The 25911-nt window shown below is 38.8% G+C and overlaps 1 protein-coding gene across 1 annotated transcript in view; it reads right to left on the bottom strand.

The window, feature by feature from the left end:
• LEO1 (LEO1 homolog, Paf1/RNA polymerase II complex component) overlaps nt 1-19263 on the bottom strand; it is a 48234-nt gene extending 28971 nt beyond the window's left edge. The window contains exons 1-3 of the mRNA XM_059913294.1: nt 19182-19263; nt 5573-6328; nt 2908-3012 (exon numbers count right to left, since the gene is read on the bottom strand). Coding sequence (XP_059769277.1) covers nt 2908-3012; nt 5573-6328; nt 19182-19239 — 919 coding nt within the window. The 5' untranslated portion in view covers nt 19240-19263. The remainder of the gene's footprint in view (nt 1-2907; nt 3013-5572; nt 6329-19181) is intronic.
• Between the last annotated feature and the right edge of the window lie 6648 nt (nt 19264-25911).

Raw genomic sequence — 25911 nt, 5'->3', positions numbered from 1 at the left:
TCTTGGGTTTGGTTCCAGACCACCACAATAAAGTGAATATTGCAATAAAGCAAGTCACATGAAATTTTTGGTTTCCCAAGGCATATAAAAGTTATATTTACACTATGCAGTAGTCTATTAGGTGTGCAAAAGCATTATGTCTAAAAAATGTACATATCTTAATTTTAAAACACTTTAAATTGTAAAATTATTTAAAAATTATAAAATATTTTATTGCAAAAAAATGCTAACCATCATCTGAGCCTTCAGTGAATCATAGTCTTTTTGCTGGTGGAGGATTTGAAATATCACAATTACCAAAATGTGACACAGAGATATGACGTAAGCAAAAGCTGTTAGAAAAATGGTGCCAACAGACTTGCTCAATGCACGGTTATCACAAACCTTCAATTTGCAAAGGACACAGTATCTGAGAAGCACAATAAACTGAAGTGCAATATTACAAGGTATGCCTATATTACTCAGTGCTAAAAAGAAATGAGTTGTAAAACCATGAAAGACATGGAGGACACTTAAATACATATTACTAAGTGAAAGAAGCCAATCTAAAAAGGCTACTTACTATATGACTCCAACTATGACATTCTGAAAAAGGCAAAACGATGGAGACAGTAAAAAGATCACTGGTTGCCAGAGGTTAGGCAGGAGGGAGGGATGAACAGGCAGAGCACAGAGAATTTTAGGACAGTGAAACTATTCGGTGTGACACGAAGATGGTGGATCCATGTCATCATACATTTTTCCAAACCCATAGAATGTACAATACCAAGAAGTGAACCGTAATGTAAACTATGGATTTTGGGTGATTACAATGTGTCATTGTAGGTTCATCAGTTGTAACAAATGTACCACTCTGGTGGAGGACGTTGATAGTGGGGCAAGCTATGCATGAGTGGGGGCAGGGCATATATGAGAAATCTCTACCTTGCCCTCAGTTTTGCTGTGAACCTTAAAATGCTCTAAAAAAAAAAAAATTTTTTTTTTTAAAAGAGGAGGAAGGAGGAAGGTCACAAGTGTTGAAAAGTTCATCTATATGATAAAATCACCAAAACTACAACTCCGTCCACCAACACTCTCACGTCCCCACTTGATTATTTTCTTCTTAGGTCTTATCACCATCTAACATTTCATTTACTTATTGTGTTATTAGTCTCCCTACCTTACACTGACCCCACCAGAATATGGGTTCTACAAGGGAGAAGTCTTTATCTGTTTTGATTATTGCTACATTCTGAGTGCACAGAATAGTACCAGTACAAAGCAGGTTCTCAATAAATAACTGTAAAAAGATAAAATAATTAATATATCTAATTCTCACAACAACGCTGTTAGGTGGTTAGCATCATCTCCCTCTTACAGATCAGAAAATTTAAGTGTAGTAAGTAATTAATTTGACCAAAATCATATAGTTGGAAAGTACAATAGAACCATAAAGATTCTAACTTGGATCATCTGATTCCAAAGTCCATGTACATAGATCTAAAGATCTTTAAGTAAACCCCAGAGCTTGTTCTGTCCAGCTCTCTCCTTTTCTCTCTAGTTGACTTTCTAAATGTTTGCTTTAGTTATACTGTTACTTGTGATAAGTTACATAAGCTACTTAACATTAATGCCTAATTACCATTCAGCACAAAAATGGCTGTGCATATCAAACTTATGTTTGCTGTAACTTTTATACTAACATCTTATCTTTATTGTATAGTAACTAGCCATTTGAAATGTAGTCACACGTAGAGGTGAACAGGTAGATCTTTTATCCTTACAACAAACCCACCTTACCTAACACTGGGTTTTTATAAACTCTTCATCTAAACCAGAGCTTGGGGACTTCCCTGCTGGCGCAGTGGTTAAGAATCCGCCTGCCAGTGCAGGGGACACAAGTTCAATCCCTGGTCCGGGAAGATCCCACATGCCAAAGAGCAACTAAGCCCATGCGCCACAACTACTGAGCCTGCGCTCTGGAGGCTGCGAGCCACAACTACTGAAGCCCGCGCGCCTAGAGCCCGTGCTCCGCAACAAGAGAAGCCACCTCAATGAAAAGCCCACGCACCACAATGAAGAGTAGCCCCCGCTCGCCGCAACTAGAGAAAGCCTGCCCACAGCAACGAAGACCCAACACAGCCAAAAATAAATTAATTAATTTAAATAAATAAATAAATAAACCATAGCTTGAAGAATCAGGTTCTTCATCTGATATTAACCTATTAAGAACTTAAGAACAAGCTAACAGGCTTCCCTGGTGGCGCAGTGGTTAAGAATCCGCCTGCCAATGCAGGGGACACGGGTTTGAGCCCTGGTCTGGGAAGATCCCACATACCGTGGAGCAACTAAGCCCGTATGCCACAACTACTGAGCCTGCGCTCTAGAGCCCGCGAGCCACAACTACTGAGCCCGCATGCCACAACTACTGAAGCCCGTGCGCCTAGAGCCCGTGCTCTGCAACAAGAGAAGCCACCACAATGAAAAGCCCACGCACCGCAACGAAGAGTAGCCCCCGCTCACTGCAACTACAGAAAGCCCACACGCAGCAATGAAGACCCAACGCAGCCAAAAATAAATAAATAAAATAAATAAATTTATTAAAAAAAAAAAAAGAACAAGCTAACAAGCTGCGCTGGAACTGTCATTATTCAAACAAAAGAATGGACATTGCCACCTCCACCTCAACCAGAGCCTCAGCCCCTAATAGCAGATTCACTCTGACTATAAATGAAGCAGGTTCTTCAACTAATTAAGTGCAAGCAGTTTCTCCTATCTGTACAACTTGCCTGTGTACACTAAATGTATCCACATTCTCTTCTGTGGGTCTTGCAGTCTGGGTCCAGTGCCCAGGGTTGGGAATGCACTACAGTTAAATGCAGAGAGAGGGATGGAAATACAGATATATAAAAGAAATAATTGTAGTACCTTTTGGTACCTCAGTGTCACTATCTGCTTCTGAATCAGATGCAATTGCATTCTTGCGTTTCATTCGTAAAACTTCATCTTCGCTATCACTGCCTCTTGCAGATTCTGTAAGAGGAGAATCAGAAGATCTGCATAATCACAGTCATATCATTACTTAGAATTTTGTGTTTTAAAAGCAACATTAGGAAAATAAATAAATAAATAAATAAAAGCAACATTAGGGATAAACAAACTGTGGTACACCCATACAATGGAAAGCAACTCAGTAATAAGTAAGAATGAACTACTGATACATGTAACGATTTGGGTAAGTCTCAAATGCATTACACGAAGTGAAAGAAAAAAGGTTACATACTGTATGATTCCATTTATATGATGACATTCTCAAAAAGACAAAACTACAGTGACAGGACAGAGCAGTAGTTGTCAAGGGTCACAGGTGGGGAAGTATATAACTACAGAAGGTATAGAATGAGGGAGCTTTCTAGGGTGACAGAACTATTCTGTATCTTGACTGTGGTGGTGGTTACACAAATCTATACATGCATTAACACTAACAGAACTGTACATACACACACAAAAATCAACTTACTATAGTAAATTTTAAAATAAAATTAATAAAAGGAACATTGGTTTCTGTAAGCAGAAAAACTTGGGAGAATGTGAAAAGCAGTACTGAAACTTAAAATTAAATTTATATACCACTCATTACAGAAGAAAAGAAAAAGAGGTAAAAATATTGCAATGGAAGAGACAAATATATCTGGATGGTACAATTATTTACCTAATTGTAAACTTCAAAAATGAACCACTGTAATAAAGAAGATGTGGCACATATATACAATGGAATATTATTCAACCATAAAAAGAAACGAAATTGAGTTGTTTGTAGTGAGGTGGATGGACCTAGAGTCTGCAATACAGAGTGAAGTAAGTCAGAAAGAGAAAAACAAATACCGTATGCTAACACATATATATGGAATCTAAAAAAAAAAAAATGGTCATGAAGAACCTAGGGGCAGGATGGGAATAAAGATGCAGACCTACTAGAGAATGGACTTGAGGACATGGGGAGGGGGAAGGGTAAGCTGGGACAAAGTGAAAGAGTGGCATGTGTATATATATACACTAACAAACGTAAAACCAATAGCTAGTGGGAAGCAGCCGCATAGCACAGGGAGATCAGCTCAGTGTTTTGTGACTACCTAGAGGGGTGGGATAGGGAGGGTGGGAGGGAGGGAGACGCAAGAGGAAAGAGATATGGGGATATATGTATAGGTGATTCACTTCGTTATAAAGCAGAAACTAACACACCATTGTAAAGCAATTATACTCCAATAAAGATGTTAAAAAAAAAAAAAGAACCATTGAAGAACTAGTTTAGAATTAAGCAGAATGACCAGATACAAGATTCCTACTATGACTCTAGTTTTAGGTTAGCCTGCTAGTATTTGGGAAGTAGTGCATGAGCCTTAATGATTCTGGTAACAGTACAAATAACTCTACCCAGAACTAGTTACTGAGTACTTACTGCAGTCCTATAGTCTATATAGACCTATATCCATCTCTGGAAATTTTCTGATCTCCTCTCCTAAATAATGCTAAAATGTGGTCTTGAATGCTATCCTGAGGTATGTATTACAGGGGAGAAGACCCCCTCTCTCCATACTGCAGCTCTCTAAGAAGACAGGATCAATATGTAATTATAATCAATCACTTATAAAAATGAAGCAATCCAGATATTAATTACTTCAGGAAGACTTCCAACCTAATCAAAGTGACTTTTATATAATACAAAAAAAGAAGATGGCTAATTGTTTTAATATTCTATATGAGAATGTGTTAACTTCAGGAAAACAGTGTAAATGACTATTATAAAATGGGGTCCAGAAGCCAAAGTTCAGCTCTGTGTTTCCTGCTGTCTTTAGGGAATGAATGTTCTGATCTAAGCACATCTCCCCAGGATGAGGACGCATGTGTCAAGCTATCATAGCTCACTGAGATCATCCAGCTGTGTTTTCATTTTCTGGATATTATGCTCCCCAGGTGACCTCCTGATTGTTATAATTTGGCATCCAATGTAGATTTTCCCCCAAAGGAAAGGATACAGTGATAAGAGAGAAATAATTGATGCTCTTGAAACAAACAATTTTGCAATTCAATTTTTATAGTTTCCTGTGAATTTGATTAGTTTGAGTACACTCCTTGGAGCCTGATTACCTCTGGAAGATGAAATTTTGGATCTCAAATAAACTGAGCTGGAACACCTCATTATAGCTACCCTATGGGGGAGTTTCAATGATATTGGGTTTTTTCGCCCAGGCAATCTATTCTCACCTGAGGCATGCTCTTAGTTACCCACAAAAATGGAACTAACTATTTGATATCTAGCTACTTTAGCACTATACATCTTTCTCTAAGACTTTCCTCTTTAAATTTTTTTCTTCCTGATCTATCATCAATTAAATGGAAGGGGAATAAGAGAAATAATACATGGATTAGGAAAATGTTTAAAGGCAAAATGTAAAGAGTTAGAAAAGGCTAAAATAGAGGGACAGAAGAGAAAAAACAGGGTACTAAAAGTAGGAATGTGAAAAGAATAAATGAGCCCCTGCTGTACCTGAATGCTTCTACTAAACCATTATGGTTCTCATAAATGTATTACCTGACTTATGGTCCTGTTCCTCTTCATCATCTGAATGCCTGTGTTCTTCATCCGAGGCCTGTGGCCTTTCATCATCAGAATTTTGCATTTTCTCATCATCAGACATCTGTGGCCGCTCTTCATCATCAGAATTCTGTTTCTCATCATCATTATCAGAAGCTGCTGGCCGTTCATCATCCGAATTAGCCTTCTCCTCCTCAGACAGTTGTTGTCTCTCATCATCTGAAAGCTGAGGCCTCTCCTCATCATCTGTGTTCTGCATTTTCTCATCATCATCAGAATTCTGCAGTTTATCTTCATCAGATCCTTGTGCCCTCTCCTCATCATCAGAATTTTGTATCTTTTCATCATCTGACTGGTCACTTTTATCTTCTCTGCCCCATTTTTCATCATCTGAATGTGCTTTTTCAGAACCTTCCGCTTCTGAGTGATGGCTCCCTCCATCTGATCTATGACCTTCATCGTCATCGTCATTGTGGGCTTCTGATCCACTGTGCTGATCTACATCTGAGGGATCATTGTCTTCATGGTCAGAACGCTCAGAAGCTTCTGATCTATTGTCTGATCCTTCAGAGTGATTATCACTCCCACTATGATGAGAAGCTCCCTCATCCTCACTGTCATCTCCAAACAGTTCCTTATTACTTGGTTTTCCTGAGTCATCTCTTTCATCTTGATCACTTTCACTTCCAGAGGCATTACTGCCAGAAGCAACATTCTCTTGATCAGAATCTGAGCCTGATCCAGAATCAGAATCTATGGGATCATATAAACACAGGGTGATGTAAGCAAAAAAAGCAGAATAAGCAACACCAAAAGTCCATCCCAACATAAAAGCAATGAGAAAACTTGTCAAAAGCTGTTAGCATCTATTTTCTCAGACTCTGGAAACTAACTAAAAGTTGCAGCAACCAGGGGAATGCTTAACAAGAAAAAAAAGCTGAGTCTCAGTAAGAAAAAAGGGGTGTTTTAACATACCTCCCCACCCCCAACCCACCCCTTGGTCAATGGTGCCTTGAAGATAACAGCCCAAACTTCTGGTGCATGTACCACTAATGGAGGGAGCAGAAGGCACCTCATTTGCAAAGAATCATGGTTGTTAGTTTTGATCTGTCTGGTGGATCACTGAGGGACTGGCTCAAAGGGCTTGACTTTATCTCACCTAACTTGGAACTCTCTTGTTGTTAAGGAAGCTACCTGAGAGTGTTGGTCAAACACATTTACAGACAAATGTATTAGTTGCCTCTGGGATAATGGAAAGCAGTTGAGGCAAACAACAGACTAACTAAAAAGCTTGGGAGAAAAGGCTGAGGAATGACATAATATAAGGGCTTTTAAAAGCTTCCACAATAAACGAAACAAAAAAAAGAAAAGAAAAGGAAAAAAAACACCCACATATTCTTACTGACCTGAAAAGCCATGCACTTGCCCAGGGCTGTGCACATGCTCAAGAAAGAACCAAGAAGGCCCTAAGCTCTCACTTCCAGCTGACCTTCAGGCTCTGTGCAAGCAGGAAATGAAGGCAAAGACAGTTTATAAACAACCTGGTTGAGTGATGAAAGCATGCCCTAACACACACACAGAGCCAATCTGCAAAGGCTGGGAGTTTTTCGTTATTGTTGTTGTTTCTTTTTTTGCATTTAAGGAAATCTCTGTCCAATCACTAGCTGACCACTAAGCTAATGGAACAGAGACTTTAGTGGCTATACACAACAAAGATTGCAGACTTCACAAAATTAGTTCAAAAGAATCTTGAGGATATGGGGAGGGGGTGGGGTGAGATGTGACAGGGTAAGAGAGTGTCATGGACATATATACATCACCAAATGTAAAATAGATAGCTAGTGGGAAGCAGCTGCGTGGCATGGGGAGATCAGCTCGGTGCTTTGTGACCACCTGGAGGGGTGGGATAGGGAGGGTGGGAGGGAGGGAGATTGCACGAGGGAAGAGAAATGGGAACATATTGTATATGTATAGCTGATTCGCTTTGTTGTAGAGCAGAAGCTAACACACCATTGTAAGGCAATTATACTTCAATAAAGATATTAAAAAAAAAAAAAAGAATCACTAAACAATAACTACTACAACAAATGCTGGGGGGAGGGGTAGGGGGAAGAGAGTGCTGTCCTGAGTCACCACATTACAATATTCAAAATGTCCATTTATCAACAAAAAATTACAAGGCCTGCAAAGAAAGAAGGAAGCATGGCCCATACATATGAAAAAAGGCTACACACTGTCCCTGAAGAAGCCCAGTCAATGAAAATGATGTCTTACCAAATAGAGAATATCAATAAAAAGACAGATATTATAAAAAAAGAACCGAACAGAAATTCTGGAGTTGGAAATTACAATAACTGAAATGAAAAATTCACTAAAGGGACTAAACAGCAGATGTGAGTAGGAAGAAGAAAGAATCAGGAAACTTTAAGATACATCAACTGAGATTATCCAGTCTGGTGAACAAAAAGAGAAAAGAGTGAAGAAAAATGAAAAGTCTAAAAGACTTGTGCGAAACCAGCAAGTATACCAATCTATGCATAATGGGAGTTCCAGAAGAAGAGAAAAAAGAGAAAGGGACAGAAAGAATATTTGAAGAAATAATAGCCAAAAACTCCCCAAATTTGAAGAAAGACATCGACGTACACATACAAGTTGATCAACAAATACCAAGTAGGATAAAGTTAAAGAGACGCACACCTAGACACATAATTATCAAACTGTCTAAAGACAAAGAAAAAATCCTGAAAGCAGCAAAGCAACAGGTCCCATACAAAGGGATCCTCAATAAGGATAATAGTTGATTTCTCATCAGAAACCATAAAAACCAGGAGGTGGTGGTATGAAATATTCAAAGTGCGGAAAGAAATACTGTCAACCAAGAATTCTATATCCAGCAAAACTATCCTTCAAAAATGAAGGAATTATGAGCAGCAACAACAACAAAAGATAAATTGGATTTCCTCAAAATGAAAAGCTTTTATGCAAGAAAGGACATTATCAAGAAAGTGAAAAAACAGCTTACAGAATGGGACAAAATATTTGCAAACCATGTATCTGTCAAGTATATGTATATACTTACAGTACAGTATCCAGATTATATAAAGAATGTTTACAACAAAAAGACAAAAACCCATTTGAAAAATAGACAATAGACTTGAATAGACATTTCTGCATAGTTATACAAATGAAACAAGTACATGAAAAGATGCTCAACATCATTAGCCATTAGTAAATGGAAATCAAAACCACAATTAGATATCACTAGACACCAACAGCAATGGTGTATTTTAAAGAGCAGGGGGGGTGGGGTGGAGGGAGAAGTAAAATAAGTATTGGCAAGGATATGAAGAAATAGAACACTCAGACATTGCTGGTGGTAATTGAAAATGGTCCAGCTGCTATAAAAAATGGTTTGGTTGTTTCTCAAAAAGTAAAACAAAGAATTACCATATGACTCAGCAATTCCACTCCTACATATATACCCAAAAGAACTGAAAACAGGCACTCACACAAGTACTTGTACACAAACAACATCACTATTTAAAAGCCAAAAGATGGAAACAACCCAATGTCCATCAACAGCTGGATAAACAAATTGGGATATATACACAGAGTGGAATACTATTCAGTCATTAAAAAGAAATGAAGTACTGATACATAATACAATGTGGATGAACTTCGAAAACATGATGGTAAGAGATAGAAATCAGACACAAAGGACCACATGTTAGGAATTCCCTGGCGGTCCAGTGGTTAGGACGCCACACTCTCACTGCCAAGGGCTCAGGTTCAATCCCTGGTTGGAGAACTAAGATCCCACAAGCCTCGAGATGCAGAAAAAAAAAAAAAAAAAAAAGCCACATGTTTTATGATTCCACTTGTATGAAATGTCCAGAACAGATAAATCCATAGATGCAGAAAGCAGACTGATGGTTCATGGGGGCTAGCAAAATGAGCAAATGGCAAGTAACTGCTTAATGGGTATGGCGTTTTATTTTGAGGTGATGAAAATGTTTCAGAACTAGATAGAGATAGTGGCTACACAACATTTTAAAGGTACTAAATACCACTGAATTGTTCACTTAAAAATGGCATATTTGGGGACTTCCCCAGTGGTCCAGTGGTAAAGAATGCACCTTCCAATGCAGGGGACTCGGGTATGATCCCTGCTCAGGGAACTGAGATCCCACATGCCACAGGGCAACTAAGCCCTGGCGCCACAACTACCGAGCTCGTGCGCCTCAATGAGAGAGCACGCATGCTGCAAACTACAGAGCCCATGCGCCACAACTAGAGAAAGAAAAAAAAAATGGCATATTCTGTAACCAAACTGAAAAGAAGTAAAACTGTCACTATTTGCAGATGACATGATATTATATATAGAAAATCCTAAAGACTCCACCAGAAAACTGTTAGAACTAATAAATTCAATAAAGTTGCAGGATACAATATCAATATACAGTTGTGATTCTATACACTAATAACGAGCTATCAGAAAGAGAAATTAAGAAAACAATCTCATTTACGATTGTATCAAAAAGAGTAAAATACTTAGGAACAAATTTAACCAAAAAGCTGAAAGACCTGTACGCTGAAAACACTGATGAAAGAAACAGAAGAAGATACAAATAAATGGAAAGGTATTCCACGCTCATGGATTGGAAGAATCAATATTGTTAAAATGTCCATACTACCCAAAGCAATCTACATATTGAACACAATCCCTATAAAAATTCCAATGGCATTTTTTCACAGAAATAGAACAAAGAACTCTAAAATTTGTATGGAACGAAAAAAAACCCCAAATAGCCAAAGCAATCTTGAGATAAAAGAATAAAGCTGAAGGCATCATGCCCTTGATTTCAAACTGTATTACAGACACATAAATCAATGGAACAGAATAAAGAGCTCAGAAATAAACCCACACATATATGGTCAATTAATTTACAACAAAGGAACCAAGCCAAGAATACACAATGGGGTAAGGATAGTCTCTTCAATAAATGGTGTTGGGAAAACTGGACAGCAACATGCAAAAGAATGAAACTGGACCACTATCTTACACCATATACAAAATTTAACTCTAAATGGATTAAACTTAAATTTTAGGCCTGAAACCATAAAACTCCTAGAAGAAAACAGGCAGTAAGCTCCTTGACATGGTCTTGGTTATCATTTTTTGGATTTGACACCAAAAGCAAAGGCAACTAAAGCAAAAATAAACAAGAGTGACACATCAAACTAAAAAGCTTCTACACAGCAAAGGAAGCCAACAACAAAATGAAAAGGCAACCTACTAAATGGGATAAAATATTTGCAAATCATATATCTGATAAAGGGTTAATATCCAAAATATATAAAGAACTCACACTATTCAATAGCAAACAAACAAACAACACAATTAAAAAATGGGCAGAAGAACTGAATAGACACTTTCCCAAAAAAGACAGATGGCCAACAGGTACATAAAAAGATGCTCAACATCACTAATCAGAGAAATGAAAATCAAAACCACAGTTAGAATGGCTATTTTCAAAAAGACAAGAAGTAACAAGTGTTGGAGAGGATGTGGAGAAAAGGGAACATTTGTAATTGTTGGTGGGATTGTAAAGTGCTGCAGTCACTATGGAAAACATTATGGAAATGCTTCAGAAAAAGAACAGAACTACTATATGATCCAGCTATTCCACTTCTGGGTATTTATCCAAAGAACACAGAAATACTAATTTGAAAAGATATATGCACATCTATGTTCACTGCAGCATTACTTACAATAGCCAAGATATGGAAACAACCTAAGTGTGCATCTAGAGACAAGTGGACAAAGAAAATGTGGTGTATATATACAATAAAATATTATTCATGCCACTGTAAATATGGCATATATATATAATGGAATATTATTCAACCATAAAAAAGAAGGAAATCTTGGGAATTCCCTGGTGGTCCAGTGGTTAGGACTGGGCGCTTCCATGGCAGGGGGCCCGGGTTCGATCCCTGGTTGGGGAACTAAGATCCCGCAAGCCACGTGGCACAGCCAAAGAAAAAAGGAAGGAAATCTTGCTGTTTACAACAACATGGTTGGATCTCGAGGGCATTATGCTAGGTAAAATAAGCAGACAGAGAAAGACAAATACTGTATGTATGATATCACTTATATGTGGGATCTAAAAAAACAAAAACACAAAGCTCATGGATACAGAGAATAAATTGGTGGTTGTTAGAGACTGAGGGAAGGGGGAGAGGTGGACAAAATGGGTGAAGGGAGTCAAAAGATACAAACTTCCAGTTATAAAATAAATGAGTCATGGGGATGTAATATACAGCATGATGACTACAGTTAATAGACTGTATTGCATATTTGAAAGTTGCTAAGAGAGTAGATTTTAACAGTTCTCATCACAGTAAAATAAATTCTGTAACAAGGTATGGTGACAAATGTTAACTAGACTTACTGTGGTGACCATTTCACAATATATATAAATATCAAATCATTATGTTGTACACATGGAACTAATGTTGTATGTCAATTATACCTTAATAAAAATAAAATAAGATGGTAAATTTTATGTTATGTAAATCTCACCTCAATAAAAACAAATTTAGAGTTTGTTGTCAGTGCCCTACAAGAAATGCTGAAGGGAGTCCTTCAGGCCGAAATGAAAGGACAATGGGCAGTAACTTGAATCCACAAGAAAAAATAAAGAACACCAGTAAAGGTAACTAAATAGGTGAGTATAAAGGTCAGTATTAATGTATTTCTAGTTAGTGACTCCTCTTTTTTCATAAGATTTAATTTAAAAGACAATTGTATAAAACAATAATTATAAATCTACATCACTGGGCAGTGTATAAAGATGTAATTTGTGACAACAATAAAAAGGTGAGAGGACGGAGCTATATAGAAAAAAAGTTTTTGTATACTATTGAAATTAAGTTGGTATTAATACAAACTAGATTGTTAGAAATTAAGATTAATTGTAGTCACCAGAGAAACCATTAAGAAAGTTACTAAAACTAAAAATATACAGACAAAGAAACAAGAAGGGAATCACGACAGTACACTACAGAAGAAGCAGTCATAAAGGAAGACAGTAATAAGAAGAATTGAGGAACAAAAAAGACATGACATAGAAAACAAATATCAAAATGGCAGAAGTCCTTCCTTACTGGTAATTACTTTAAATGTATATAAATCAACTTCCCCAATGAAAAGGCAGAAATTGGCAGGATGAATTTTAAAAATGATCCATCCTGGGACTTCCCTGGTGGCCCCATGGTTAAGAATCCTCCTGCCAATGCAGGGGACACAGGTCCGAGCCCTGGTCCAGGAAGATCCCACATGCCGCGGAGCAACTAAGCCCATGCACCACAACTACTGAGCCTGCGCTCTAGAGCCCACAAGCCACCGCTACTGAAGCCCGTGTGCCTAGAGCCCTGCTCTGCAACAAGAGAAGCCACCGCAATGAGAAGCCCACGCACCACAACAAAGAACTGCCCCTGCTCCCTGCAACTAGAGAAAGCCCGCATGCACCAACAAAGACCCAACGTAGCCAAAAATAAATAAACAATTTTTTAAAAAAAGATCCATCTATATGCTGTGTACAGGACAGTCTCTTTAGAACCAATACACAAATAGGTTGAAAGTGAAAAAAATGGAAAAAGATATACCATGTAAACAGTAACCAAAAAGCACAGTAGTTATACTAATATCAGACAAAATAAGTCTTAAGATAAATTGTTACAAAAGACAAAAAAGGACATCACAAAATGATAAAAAGGGTCAATCCAACATGAAGATATAATAATTTAAAACATATATGCACCTGCATGTAAATCAATGAAGTTACAACACACCCTCACACCGTACACAAAAATAAACTCAAAATGGCTTAAAGACTTAAATATAAGACATGACACCATAAAACTCCTAGAAGAGAACACAGGCAAAAAATTCTGACATAAATCGTACCAGTTTTCTTAGGTCAGTCTACCGAGGCAATAGAAATAAAAGCAAAAATAAACAAATGGGACCTAATCAAACTTACAAGCTTTTGTACAGCAAAGGAAACCATAAGCAAAATGAAAAGACAACATGCAGACTGGGAGAAAATATTTGCAAATGATGTGACCAACAAGGGCTTAATTTCCAATGACAAAAAAACAAACAACCCAATCAAAAAATTGGCAGAAGGGGCTTCCCTGGTGGCGCAGTGGTTGAGAATCTGCCTGCCAATGCAGGGGACATGGGTTCGAGCCCTGGTCTGGGAAGATCCCACATGCCATGGGGCAACTAGGCCCGTGAGCCACAACTACTGAGCCTGCGCGTCTGGAGCCTGTGCTCCGCAACAAGAGAGGCCGCGATAGTGAAGAGGCCTGCGCACCGCGATTAAGAGGGGCCCCCGCTTGCCGCAACTAGAGAAAGCCCTCACAGAGAAACGAAGACTCAACACAGCCAAAAACAAATATAAAAATAAATAAATAAATAAAAATACTAAATATCCTGTGTCAAAAAAAAAAAAAAAAAGGGCAGAAGATCTAAACATACATTTCTCCAAAGGTGACATACAGATGGCCAACAGGAACATGAAAAGATGCTCAACATGGCTAATTATTAGAGAAATGCAAATCAAAACTACAATGAGGTACCACATCACACCAGTCAGAATGGCCATCATTAAAAAAGTCTACAGATAACAAACGCTGGAGAGGGTGTGGAGAAAGGGAACCTTCCTACACTGTTGGTGTGAAAGTAAATTGGTGCAGTCCCTATGGAGAACAGTATGGAGGTTCCTCAAAAAACTAAAAATAGAGTTGCCATATGATCCAGCAATGCTACTCCTGGGCAAATATCCGGACAAAACTATAATTCAAAACGATACATGCACTCCTATGTTCACAGCAGCACTGTTCACAATAGCCAAGACATGGAAACAACCTAAATGTCCATAGATAGATGAATGGATAAAGGAGATGTGAGAGACATAAATATATATGTTATATATATAAATATCATATATACGTATACACACACACATATACACACAATGGAATATAAAAAAAGAATGAAATAATGCCATTTGCAACTACATGGATGGACCTAGAAATAATCCTACTAAGTGAAGCAAGTCAGAAAGAGAAAGACAAATACCATAGGATATCACTTATGTGTGGAATCTAAAATATGATACAAATGAACTTATCTATGAAAAAGACTCACAGTCATAGAGAACAGACCTGTGGTTGTGAAGGGGGAGTGGGGGTGGGAGAGGGTTGGATTGGGAGTTTGGGACTAGCAGATGCAAACTATTATATACACTGAGCTGGCCACAAAGTTCATTCAGTTTTAAGTAAAAATAAAACACACATTTTTCATTTTCACCAAGAACTTTATTAAATGTATTCATTAACCAAACGAACTTTTTGGCCAACCCAACAGAATGAATAAACAACAAGGTCCTATTGCATAGCTCAGGGAACTATATTCAATATCTTGTAATAAATCATAATGGAAAAGAATATGAAAAAATTATGTAATATATATGTATATGTATATATGTATAATATATAAGTATAACTGAATCACTGTGCTGTACACCAGAAACTAACACAACATAGTAAATCAACTACACTTCAATAAAAACTATATATATATATATATGCACCAAAAGAAAAAAAAAACAAACCAACAGAATTGAAGGAAGAAATAGACAGTTCAACAATAACAATTGGAAACTTCAAATACCCCACTTTCAATAATGGTCAGAACAAACAGAAGGTCAGTAAGGAAACAGAGGACTTGAACAATGCTATAAAACAACCAGACATAATAGACATCAATAGAACTCTCCACTCAACAGAATATACATTCTTCCCAACTGCACATGCAACATTCTCCAAGACAGACCATAATTTTAGGACACAAAACAAGTCTCAACAAATTTGAAAAGACTAAAATAATACAAAGTATGTTCTCTGACCACAACAGAATGAAACTGAAATCCATCACAGAAAAAAATCTGGAAAATTCACAAATATGTGGAAATTAAACAATGCACTCAAACAATCAAGGGTGCAAAGAAGAAATCACAAGGGAAATTAGAAAATATTTTGACATGAATGAAAATGATAACAAAGCCTACCAATACTTAAGGGATGCAGGGAAAGCAGTGCTAAAAAGGAAATTTGTAGCTGTAAACACATACATTAAAAAACAAAACAAAACTCAAACTGATAATGTAACCTTTCACTTTAAGGAACTAGAAAAAGAAAACTATACCCAAAGCAAGCAGAAGGAAAAAAAATAATAAAGATTAGAGCAGAGATAAATAAAATAAAGAACAGAAAAAAATAATAGAATCAATGAAACCAAAAGTTCATTCTTTAAAAACTTAAGATTGACACACCTTTAGCTAGGCTGACCAAGGGAAAAAAATACCCTCAAATTACTAAAATCAGGAATGGAAGTGGGGATTTTACTACTAATTTTTCAGAAAATAAGACTAAAAGAGAACACTATAAACAACTGTATACCAACAAGTTAAATAATTTAGATGAAATGGATTAATTCCTAGAAATACACAATCTACCAAAACTGACTCAAGATGAAACAAAATCTGAATAGACCTATAACAAGTAGAGTTTGAATCAGTAATCAAAAAGTTTCTAACAAAGAAAAGCCAGGACAAGATGGCTTCACTGGTGAATCCTATCAAACATTTAGAGAAGAATTAATCCCTATCCTTCTCAAACTCTTCCAAAAACTTGAGCAAAGGGAACACTTCCTAACACATTCTAAGCCAGCATTACCCTGATACCAAAGCCAGACGAAAAATCACAAAAAAGGAAAACCACAGACCAATATCCCTCATAAATATGTACGCAAAAATACTATCAAAATACTAGCAAACCAAATCCAACAACATATTAAAAGGATATACACCATGACCAAGTGGAATTTACCCTAGGAATACAAGACTGATTCAACATCTAAAAATCAAAATGAAACACAATATTAATAAAGGATAAAATTTTGATCATTGTAATTGATGCAGAAGAGACATTTGACAAAATTCAACATCCTTTCATGATAAAACTACTCAACAAACTAGGAATCGAAGGTAATTACCTCAATGTAATAAAGGGCATCTACAAAAAACCCACAGCGGGCTTCCCTGGTGGCGCAGTGGTTGAGAATCTGCCTGCTAATGCAGGGGACACAGGTTCGGGCCCTGGTCTGGGAAGATCCCACATGCCGCGGAGCAACTGGGCCCGTGAGCCACAACTACTGAGCCTGCGCGTCTGGAGCCTGTGCTCCGCAACAAGAGAGGCCGCGATAGTGAGAGGCCCGCGCACCGCGATTAAGAGTGACCCCCGGTTGCCACAACTAGAGAAAGCCCTCGCACAGAAACGAAGACCCAACACAGCCAAAAATAAAAATAAATAAAAACAAACAAACAAACAAAAAAAACCCCACAGCTATCATCATATGTAGTGGTAAAGAAATGGATGCTTTTTCCCAAAGATTAGGAAAAAGACAAAGATGTCCACTCTCCCCCTTCTATTCAACATTATACAGAAAGTTCTAGCTGGGGTAATTAATCAAGAAAAAGAAATAAAAGGCATCCAAATTGTAAAGGAAGAAGTAAAACCATCTCTACTCACAGATGACATGATCTTATATGTAGAAAATCCTAAAGAATACACACACCCCCCAAACGACTATTGGAGCTAATATATTCCACAAGGTTGCAGGACACAAAATTAGCAAACAAAAATCAGCTGTATTTCTACACACCAGCAATGAACAATCCAAAAATGAAATTAAGAAAACAATTCCACTTGCAACAGTATCCAAAATGAAATACTTAGGAATAAATTTAACCTAGGAAGTGCGGGACTTATACAATAAAAACTACAAAACATTGCTGAAAGAAATTAAAGAAGACCTGGCACATTTATACATGAAAGAAACACACTGGGCCTAGGTAGGAATTCTACCCACTGTTATACCAAGAAATCTGTCAAGTGTAGTTATTTTCTACGTCTGTCTTAGCCCAGAGAAATAATGAAATATGATGATATAACAGGAGTTACCCTGCCACATCCATCCTACGTTCAGGACCAACAGCAACCTTCAAGGACAGACTTGGAAGTAAATCCTAGAGAGTTCTATAATCTAACGGTAAGAGGGAAGAATGCAGCAGTAGACTTACAAGAAGGTAAAACATGAAGCCCAGAGAAGCAGCTATCTCCATACATCACTTCCCCATACCCTGAGTTTGCAATGGGAAAGCACTGCAGGGTACATCTACTATTGCTTCTACCCATCCAATTATTTACCAAGTATGCATTAAGCACTGAGGGAGGGCGGCAGGGGGGACGATCTTTTCATCATTATATCCCCTACATCTAGCAAAGTAGCTGAAACATGACAGGGGATCTATAAATGCTGAATGAACAACTTCATGGAAGTGAGTCACGGGAGGGTGCACATGGTTCTGTGCCTTGAAGGGTGAACGGGATATGGACAAGTACAGATGAAGGGGAAATGAAAACATCAGCAAAGTAAGTGGAACAAGATTAGTATACTGGGCTCTATAGTTCCAGACATCCTGACTAGAACATTCTGGATGTCCATCCTGGTAGAGCCCTCACACTAGACTTCCACCTGGTGCTCTCTTAACTATACTCTAAAAAGTATGAATAAACTGAAGCTGGAGAAAGAAAAAAACAACCACGATAATGCACTGTGCTAAGGAAAAAAGTAGATACTACATTACTTTGAGCCTGGGGACTTGCAAGAATTCTGAACTTGGTCTTGGGCCCCTTCTCACTTCAAATATCTATTCATATTTCAAACTCAAATACCCAGTCTTTGTGCCAGAAAGACTTCCTTGCACCATAAACATACACTCACTAATTCATTTCATCATCAAATCCTTCATCCCTTCTCTCCAAACACAGACCTCCTATGCTCCCCAATCTAATACCACCGACTCAAGAAATTCTAGAGTTTCTGCACAGGCTCTCGGAGGACACATTATCTTATGCGTGTAACGCCTATATGCAGCCCTACCTCGGTATCCTTCCCAATCTCCTCACCCAGACATCTCAAACTCCCCAACACGCCACGCTCTGGTTTCATTCAAGAGGGCATTCTGAGCCCCTCTGCAAATTCGCCCAGCCCATCCCCATGTTCCCGAACACCTAATTTCCATTCATTCACAAGAGCCCTTACTCTGCGCTGGCCTGTGCAAGGCAGGACAGAGCAAGACTCCAAGGTTCCTCCTCCGGCTGCGCTGGCTCGCCCTGCCTCCACCCCTGCCCCGCGCCCCCTTCGCTCCACACGCTCCCAGGCACGGCTTGTTCCATGGACACCAAGAACCTCGAGGTACACACTCTGCGTCTGTCACTTCATTCCCGCCCTCGGTGGGGGGAGGCTTGCACCGCCGGGAGTGCAGGGGGAGCTGAAGCAGGAGTGGAGGAAGAGCCACCACTCGCCCGCGGCGCCGGAGCGCTCGCAGACCCGGAACCGGACCGCTGTCGAGCTCCCGCCGCAAAAGCCCCGCCACGCTCGCCTCCCCCCAAGGCCAGCCTACCCCACCTTTACGCTCAGCATCGCTGTCGGCGTCGCTCCCGAAAAGGTCCTCCATATCCGCCATTGCCGCGCACGTCAGCTGTCTTCACCGGGGGCGGCTCCGCGACTGTCTTTACGGCACGGAACCAATGAAACGCGATAGTGTCGCAAAGATTCGCTAAAAGTCGGCTTTTCAGCTACATAGTATAGCGTGCGCAGTGAACCTGCACTTGTCGGCTCTCTTACGTCAGCAATCCTGCCCTTTCGTCAATATCTGTTCTTATTAGCGAGGATTCTCATCGGGGTACACCCGGTCTGGGTGTCGGTGGAGCGGGCCGCACTTGGGGGCTCCCCAGAAGGGCCTGGGACCGTGTTAAACCTGCCAGGAGTCAGGCCTGAAGTCCTTTGTTTCGTATTGATCAGGGGTTCTCAAATTGTTGCAAACTCCAAAGTGCTTTTGTTTCTGTGGGTTATATCGATTGCTATTTACTGTAATAGTAATTAAGGCAGAAAATTTTAAAACTCGTTTAAAAATAATAAACAGGTTAACATAAATAGCATTTAAAAATTTTAACCGACTGTATTTTTTCTAAAACAAAACCAAAAAAAATTGAAGAGTGGAATTGTTTTAGTTTTCAAAATATCTTTAGTGTCTGTCTCGAATGAAAACAGCTGAATTCTCAAACCTGCTTCTACATTCAATCTTTTGAGAAAGGTTTTGGTTGAAGCTTATGAAGAAAATCAGACCTAACACACGTATGCATGTGATCAGGAAAGGGAGGGCCTCTCGTACACCCAAAAGGGTCTTCTTCGGTCCACTCTTTAACAACCGCAGCTTTAGAGCAGTGTATCTCAAACATCAAAATTGTCCCATCCTAACTCAGTATACACTTTTATGTATAAAACTGAAATAAATAATTCACAAAACAATACTGATTACTAAGATGCAGTCTGAGATTTCCTATTCTCTTTTATTCTATTTCAGCTTGTTTTTAATGCTGACAGGTGGTGCATCCACTAAATTAATTTCGTGATTTACTAATGGATTGCAGCTTGCAGCTAGAGAAACACTATTCAGAGGGTTCCATTGGCTTGTTTATTTTTTCGGGAAAAAGTTTAATTTTGCTAGGAAATGTGGCTATATTTGTACCTTATAAAATCTGACAGTAATACAATTTTCATAATAGGTCAGTGCTAGATAAACCCTCTTGCTTTACAGAAGCTCAAAGAAATGAAGTGACTTGCACATGTTAAACAACTAGGTCGTTTTTAGGAAGCTTAAATTTTTAGTTGTCAAAAATGTACATCCTGGGGCTTCCCTGGTGGTGCAGTGGTTAAGAATCCGCCTGCCAATGCAGGGGACACGGGTTCGAGCCCTGGTCCAGGCAGATCCCACATGCCGTGGAGCAACTAAGCCCGTGCGCCACAACTACTGAGCCTGCACTCTAGAGCCTGTGACCCACAACGACTGAGCCCGCATGCCACAACTACTGAAGCCTGTGCACCTAGAGCCCGTGCTCCACAACAAGAGAAGCCACTGCAGGAGAAGCCCACACACCACAACGAAGAGTAGCCCCCGCTCACCTCAACTAGAGAAAGCCCGCGCAGCAACAAAGACCCAACACAGCCAAAAATAAATAAATTAAACAAATAAAAAAATTTTTAAAAATATACATCCTGTGTTAAGATCTTACCTGATTAGCCCAGCATGAGGGTTTGTTTGTTTGTTTGTTTTCAATATGAGGGTTTTGATCTTGGACAAGCAACAGTAGATTTTTAGTTTGGAGGTTATGAGATATATTTTTGTTGAAAATAAGAGTGACTGACAGGGTTCAAATGGATAAGAAGTGGAACTGAGTATGTTAACCTACAGCTATTGTGTATAAAGTGGATGATGTAAGAGTAGGTAGATGGGATCATGTTAAAACTTTCTGGAATACTGGAAAAACAAGTATTCTATTTGATTGCAATTCAGTTTCATTTTCATTTGGAATACTATCCTTGAAAAGTGCATTGAGGACTTCCCTGGTGGCACAGTGGTTAAGAATCCGCCTGCCAATGCAGGGGACACGGGTTCAATCCCTGGTCCGGGAAGATCCCACATGCACGGAGCAGCTAAGTCCGTGCACCACAACTACAGAGCCTGTGCTCTAGAGCCTGCGAGCCACAACTACTGAGCCCACATGCCTAGAGCCTGTGCTCCGCAACAAGAGAAGCCACCACAATGAGGAGCCTGCGCACTGCAACGAAGAGTAGCCCCCGCTCACCGCAACTAGACAAAGCCTGCGCGCAGCAACAAAGACCCAACACAGCCAAAAAGAAAAAAAAAAGTGCATTGATTAAATCTTAACAAACTGAATTACAGTGAAGCCTGCTGAATCACCCTAACCATATTCTTGACTAGCAGAATTAATGTGTTTATCCCATATGAATAGTGCAAAACAAATAACTTCTGGTTCTTTGTTTTTGTTTTTGCTATACTTTGTGCTGACCATTGCTCTTCACATTGTCTTTCTTCAGACAGGATATAATACATTCAATTAGATTTCAACTAAATCAATCACAATCATTTTCTGATACTGCTTGCTGGAGGTTACCCCCAGATCACTATCATTGATGTTTAGAGTGTTAAAATCACCTTTTCATTTACTACCAGAGATGGAGAAGTTTATCCTATTGGGTTTGTGTTTTACTAATTTAACTTTGGGTGTTAAGATAATCTCTTGCTTTGCTCTCAGGGATGGAGAATTTCATGTTTTAGGTGTGTAACTGGATAAAACATCTCCAGGGTAGCTTTATTATTTTTCCCAGTTTTTGAGAGTTTGTTTTTTTCCCATGTTCTGCCTTCATAAGATCCTCAAAATAGTGATCAATACCCCCTAGTCAAAGAACAAAGATTCAACTAGGTTGATTAACACAATAGAATATAACACGACACAATTAGTGTACAAACACTTTTATAAGGTAATTAAATATCTTTAAAATTTCTGAAATCTATGCTTACACCAAGTTTTAAAACAGGAATAATTTAAAAATTTAAAAATTTGTGTAACATCTTAAAGACTAAGAGGAAAAACAACAGCTTGATTAAACAATACATTAACTGCAAATTCACTCCATTTATGGTAAACTGCTACTCCATGGGAGGATAATGTGGCTTATTTCTGAGTACTTTGTGGAAGGAGCTAGCTTTTAGAATGGGCACATTGATCTGAACTAAAGAGAAGGAGAAGTCCCGAGGTCCTTCTCTACAGCAGTAAGTGAACAACGGGGCAGCTCATTTCTTGGAAGACACAGAGCATTCACGTATCATCTGCCTTAACTGAGTCCCTGCAATGGGTGCTATAGGGATATAAAAATAATAGCAAACATGATTTTTTTCATATATACAGAAGAGCCTGAGGGAAATGAAACAAATCTCTAAAACATCTGAAGAATTAAAGTTTTAGAAATAAATTATAAACTATATTCACGTGCTGAAGAATGGGAAACAGAAAATGATTAATATCCCTGAAAGTCAGTCAGGAAAGGTTTCTTAGTACTATGGTCTGAATGTTTGTGTCCCCCAAAGTTCATGTTGAAATCCTAATGCTCAAGTGATGGTATTAGGAGGTGGGGCCTTTAGGAGGTGATTAGGTAATTTAAAAAGGATTAGTAGTCTTATTTTTAAAAGACCCCACAGAACTCTTCAGCCCTTTCTACCATGTGAGGACACAGTGAGAAGTCTCTGGCTATGAACCAGGAAGAGGGCTCTCACCAGAATGCAATCATGTTGGCTATTTGATCTTGGACCTCTCAGCCTCCAGAACTGTGAGAAATAAATTTCTGTTATTTATAAGCTACCCAGTCTTGGTATTTTGTTATTAATAGTGAGAATAGACTAAGACAGACAGAATGATTCAAGCTAGAATAATGAAGTAATGGGAGGAAACCCAGTTATCGGGACATAAAATTGAGCGGAACTTAAAATTCAACCAAGCAAGACTTCAGTTAGTTTATCAAATCTATTCCTTGATTCACATGAAGTTCCAGAACACTGGGGATAAAGAGGTTATTCTAAACACTTGTAGAGAGAAAAATCAGCTGACATATAAAGGATCTGGAATTAAAATGACATTGCACAATTCTGAAAGTTATAAAACAATGGAGAATTGCTTATGAAATCCTGAAGGAAAATAATCCATTCTAGAATTTTATTCTCCCCAAGCTATCATTTAGTACTAGGGAAGAATAATGAGATTCAGTGGAAGCCAGCCTGTATGTAAGCAGTCTAACAGTCCTGAGGCTGCCATGCTGTGAAGAAGCCCAACTAGCCCATGCAGACAAACTACATAGAGATGTATGACCAGCCCTCAGCTTCTGCAGACCTCCTGCAGTTCCAGCTCCAGTCTGCAGGCCACCAGTGCCCAGCTGAGCCTTTCCTGCATTCCTATCTCACAGATACCAGGAGATAATAAATAAGTGTTGCGGAAGAGTGCCACTAAGTTTTGAGGTCGTTTGTTACACAGCAATAGCAATTGGAAGAGTTATTCAAAAATTGTACAATTGATGAATGTGGTCCACCAAAAAAGAAGGACTAAACCAAGGAATAGAAAAGGTTTAGAGGCAGGAAACCCAAGACTGGCCACAGGCAAAAGGAATTACCGAGATGATAGTTAGGCCTGCAGGCCTAGAGGGATGCTGGTCCAGATTGGAACAAGAGGACAGAAGTCTCCGTGAGAGAACAGACTGAGATGGAAACAAAACTAATAGAATACCTGATACATTCACTCATCCAATAAGGATTTAAGTGCCTTCTCTGTGCCAGAAGCTATTCTAGGCACTGGAAATACAACAGAGAACAAAATAGACCAAGTGTCTGTTCTCAGAAGCTTGCATTTTGGTGGAAGATGAACCAAGAAAAGACAGAAATATACATCTCACAATACAATTTCAGCTGTTTTTCAAAATGATAGCACGGCCTTTTGCCAATCTTTTTCTTCTCACTATCATTAATCTAACTCACTTTTGTAAGATTCAAGTGTCAACTCCAAAGCACTAGTGAATAACTGTTCCCTATGCAAACGAGAGTTTGGACAGGCAAATATGAGCTTGGAAAATGTCCCAGTATACTTCCTATGAAAATTGGCACTTGTGTTGAGAAAAAAGAACAAGAAAGATAATGAGTCAGTAACTATTTCTTAGGACTGAAACTAAGGTTGTCCTTTTGAAACCTTTTCTCTTGAATCTAGGGTTAAGTTTAGGCACTGGCTTCCTTGAATAGGTAGGATTTAGGTTCCTCCCGGAAGTTTAAGGGTTACCAGGAAGCCGTGTCCTTAAAAGACCTAAGCCGCAGACCAGATGAGATCAGTGCACTCGGTGCACTAGAAAAGCCGGAACATCAGCTACTGGGGGAAGGAATTAGAAGGAACAAAGAAAGGAGAACACAGAAGTGGGGGAGGGGGCGTTGTGGGTGTGGATGTTAGTACAGGCCGCTGAATAAGTAAAGTGATCTGCAGCAAGGATACCAAAGAAACTGAAAATGAGAAGGATGAGGAAGGAGAGAAAAGAAGGAAAAATATATTAATGAGACAAAGGGAAAGGAGGAATCATCTACAAGAGAAGAGCAGAAAAAAAACATTTTTAAAAAAGAACATAATAAAATAGTACTAAAAGCGGGGGAGGGGGGGATATTGAAACAAAAATGAGAAAACACTCCAACAATATAACCAAAGAAACAGAGAAAAAAGGAGATTTACAGGCTCCCATGCCAACCAATATTTTTACAAATCAGAAGGAAACACTAAAACAGATTCGGCAAACACAAAACACGGAAGATAACTGAACATTTCACTTTACAGTAAAACTGCTCATTACATCTCTTCACTAGATTTCCTTACTCAGCTGATTGTTTTAGCATCATGTGAAAACAACATAAATGCAGGGATATCATCTCACCATAGGGGGGGAACCCTACATGCAGGCAGTTTCTGGCCCTCAGTTTATTTCATCTAATCCAGAGAAGGATTACCAAAAGGAGATACATTGTATTTCATGCTTGCAATTGCAAAAGAGCATTATGGTGTTAAACCCCTTAACAGTAATATGGCAAAAGGCCACAAGGTGGTGATGGTATACCCTGAAGAGACCTCCTTCTGCAAAATGAGACACACACGCCCACATATACCCTCACCAATTTTTCCTTAACAAAAAATTGACTTGGGGTGTGAAGGAGAGATTTGAAAAACACTAAGTTTAGATAATAATCAAAACACTTCTTATAAAAATACTTAGAAATATTTATACATTTGTTTTCTCTTTTTTCCCAATTAAAAAAAAAAGCAGTACTTTTAAGACTGGCAAACATTAAGGAAATATTTTTCAGCCTATAGGCACTCCGATTTTTATGTATCTACTGATAAAGTGATACATTTAAATAAAGTAACTGTTACCTTCTGGGGAAATTTAGATTTTTTTCTTGGGTTTCATAATATGAAATTTCCCTAAAGAGTCCAGTGAAGATTTCATTTCTTTGACTGCAATTTATTTCCTTACTCATTAAGGAAATGACAGGTAGGGTTAATCCCATACCTTAAATGGGTGCGACTATGTAAGGTTAATAATGATTCATATAGGGACTTCCTTCGTGGCGCAGTGGTTGGGAATCTGCCTGCCAATGCAGGGGACACGGGTTTGAGCCCTGGTCTGGGAAGATCCCACATGCCGCAGAGCAGCTAAGCCCATGCGCCACAACTACTGAGCCTGCACTCTAGAGATC

This window comes from Balaenoptera ricei, chromosome 2 (genome assembly GCF_028023285.1).
Source record: "Balaenoptera ricei isolate mBalRic1 chromosome 2, mBalRic1.hap2, whole genome shotgun sequence".
Lineage (NCBI taxonomy): Eukaryota > Metazoa > Chordata > Mammalia > Artiodactyla > Balaenopteridae > Balaenoptera > Balaenoptera ricei.
Note: the sequence above shows the minus strand (reverse complement) of the source record. Positions and strands in the feature narration are given on the sequence as shown.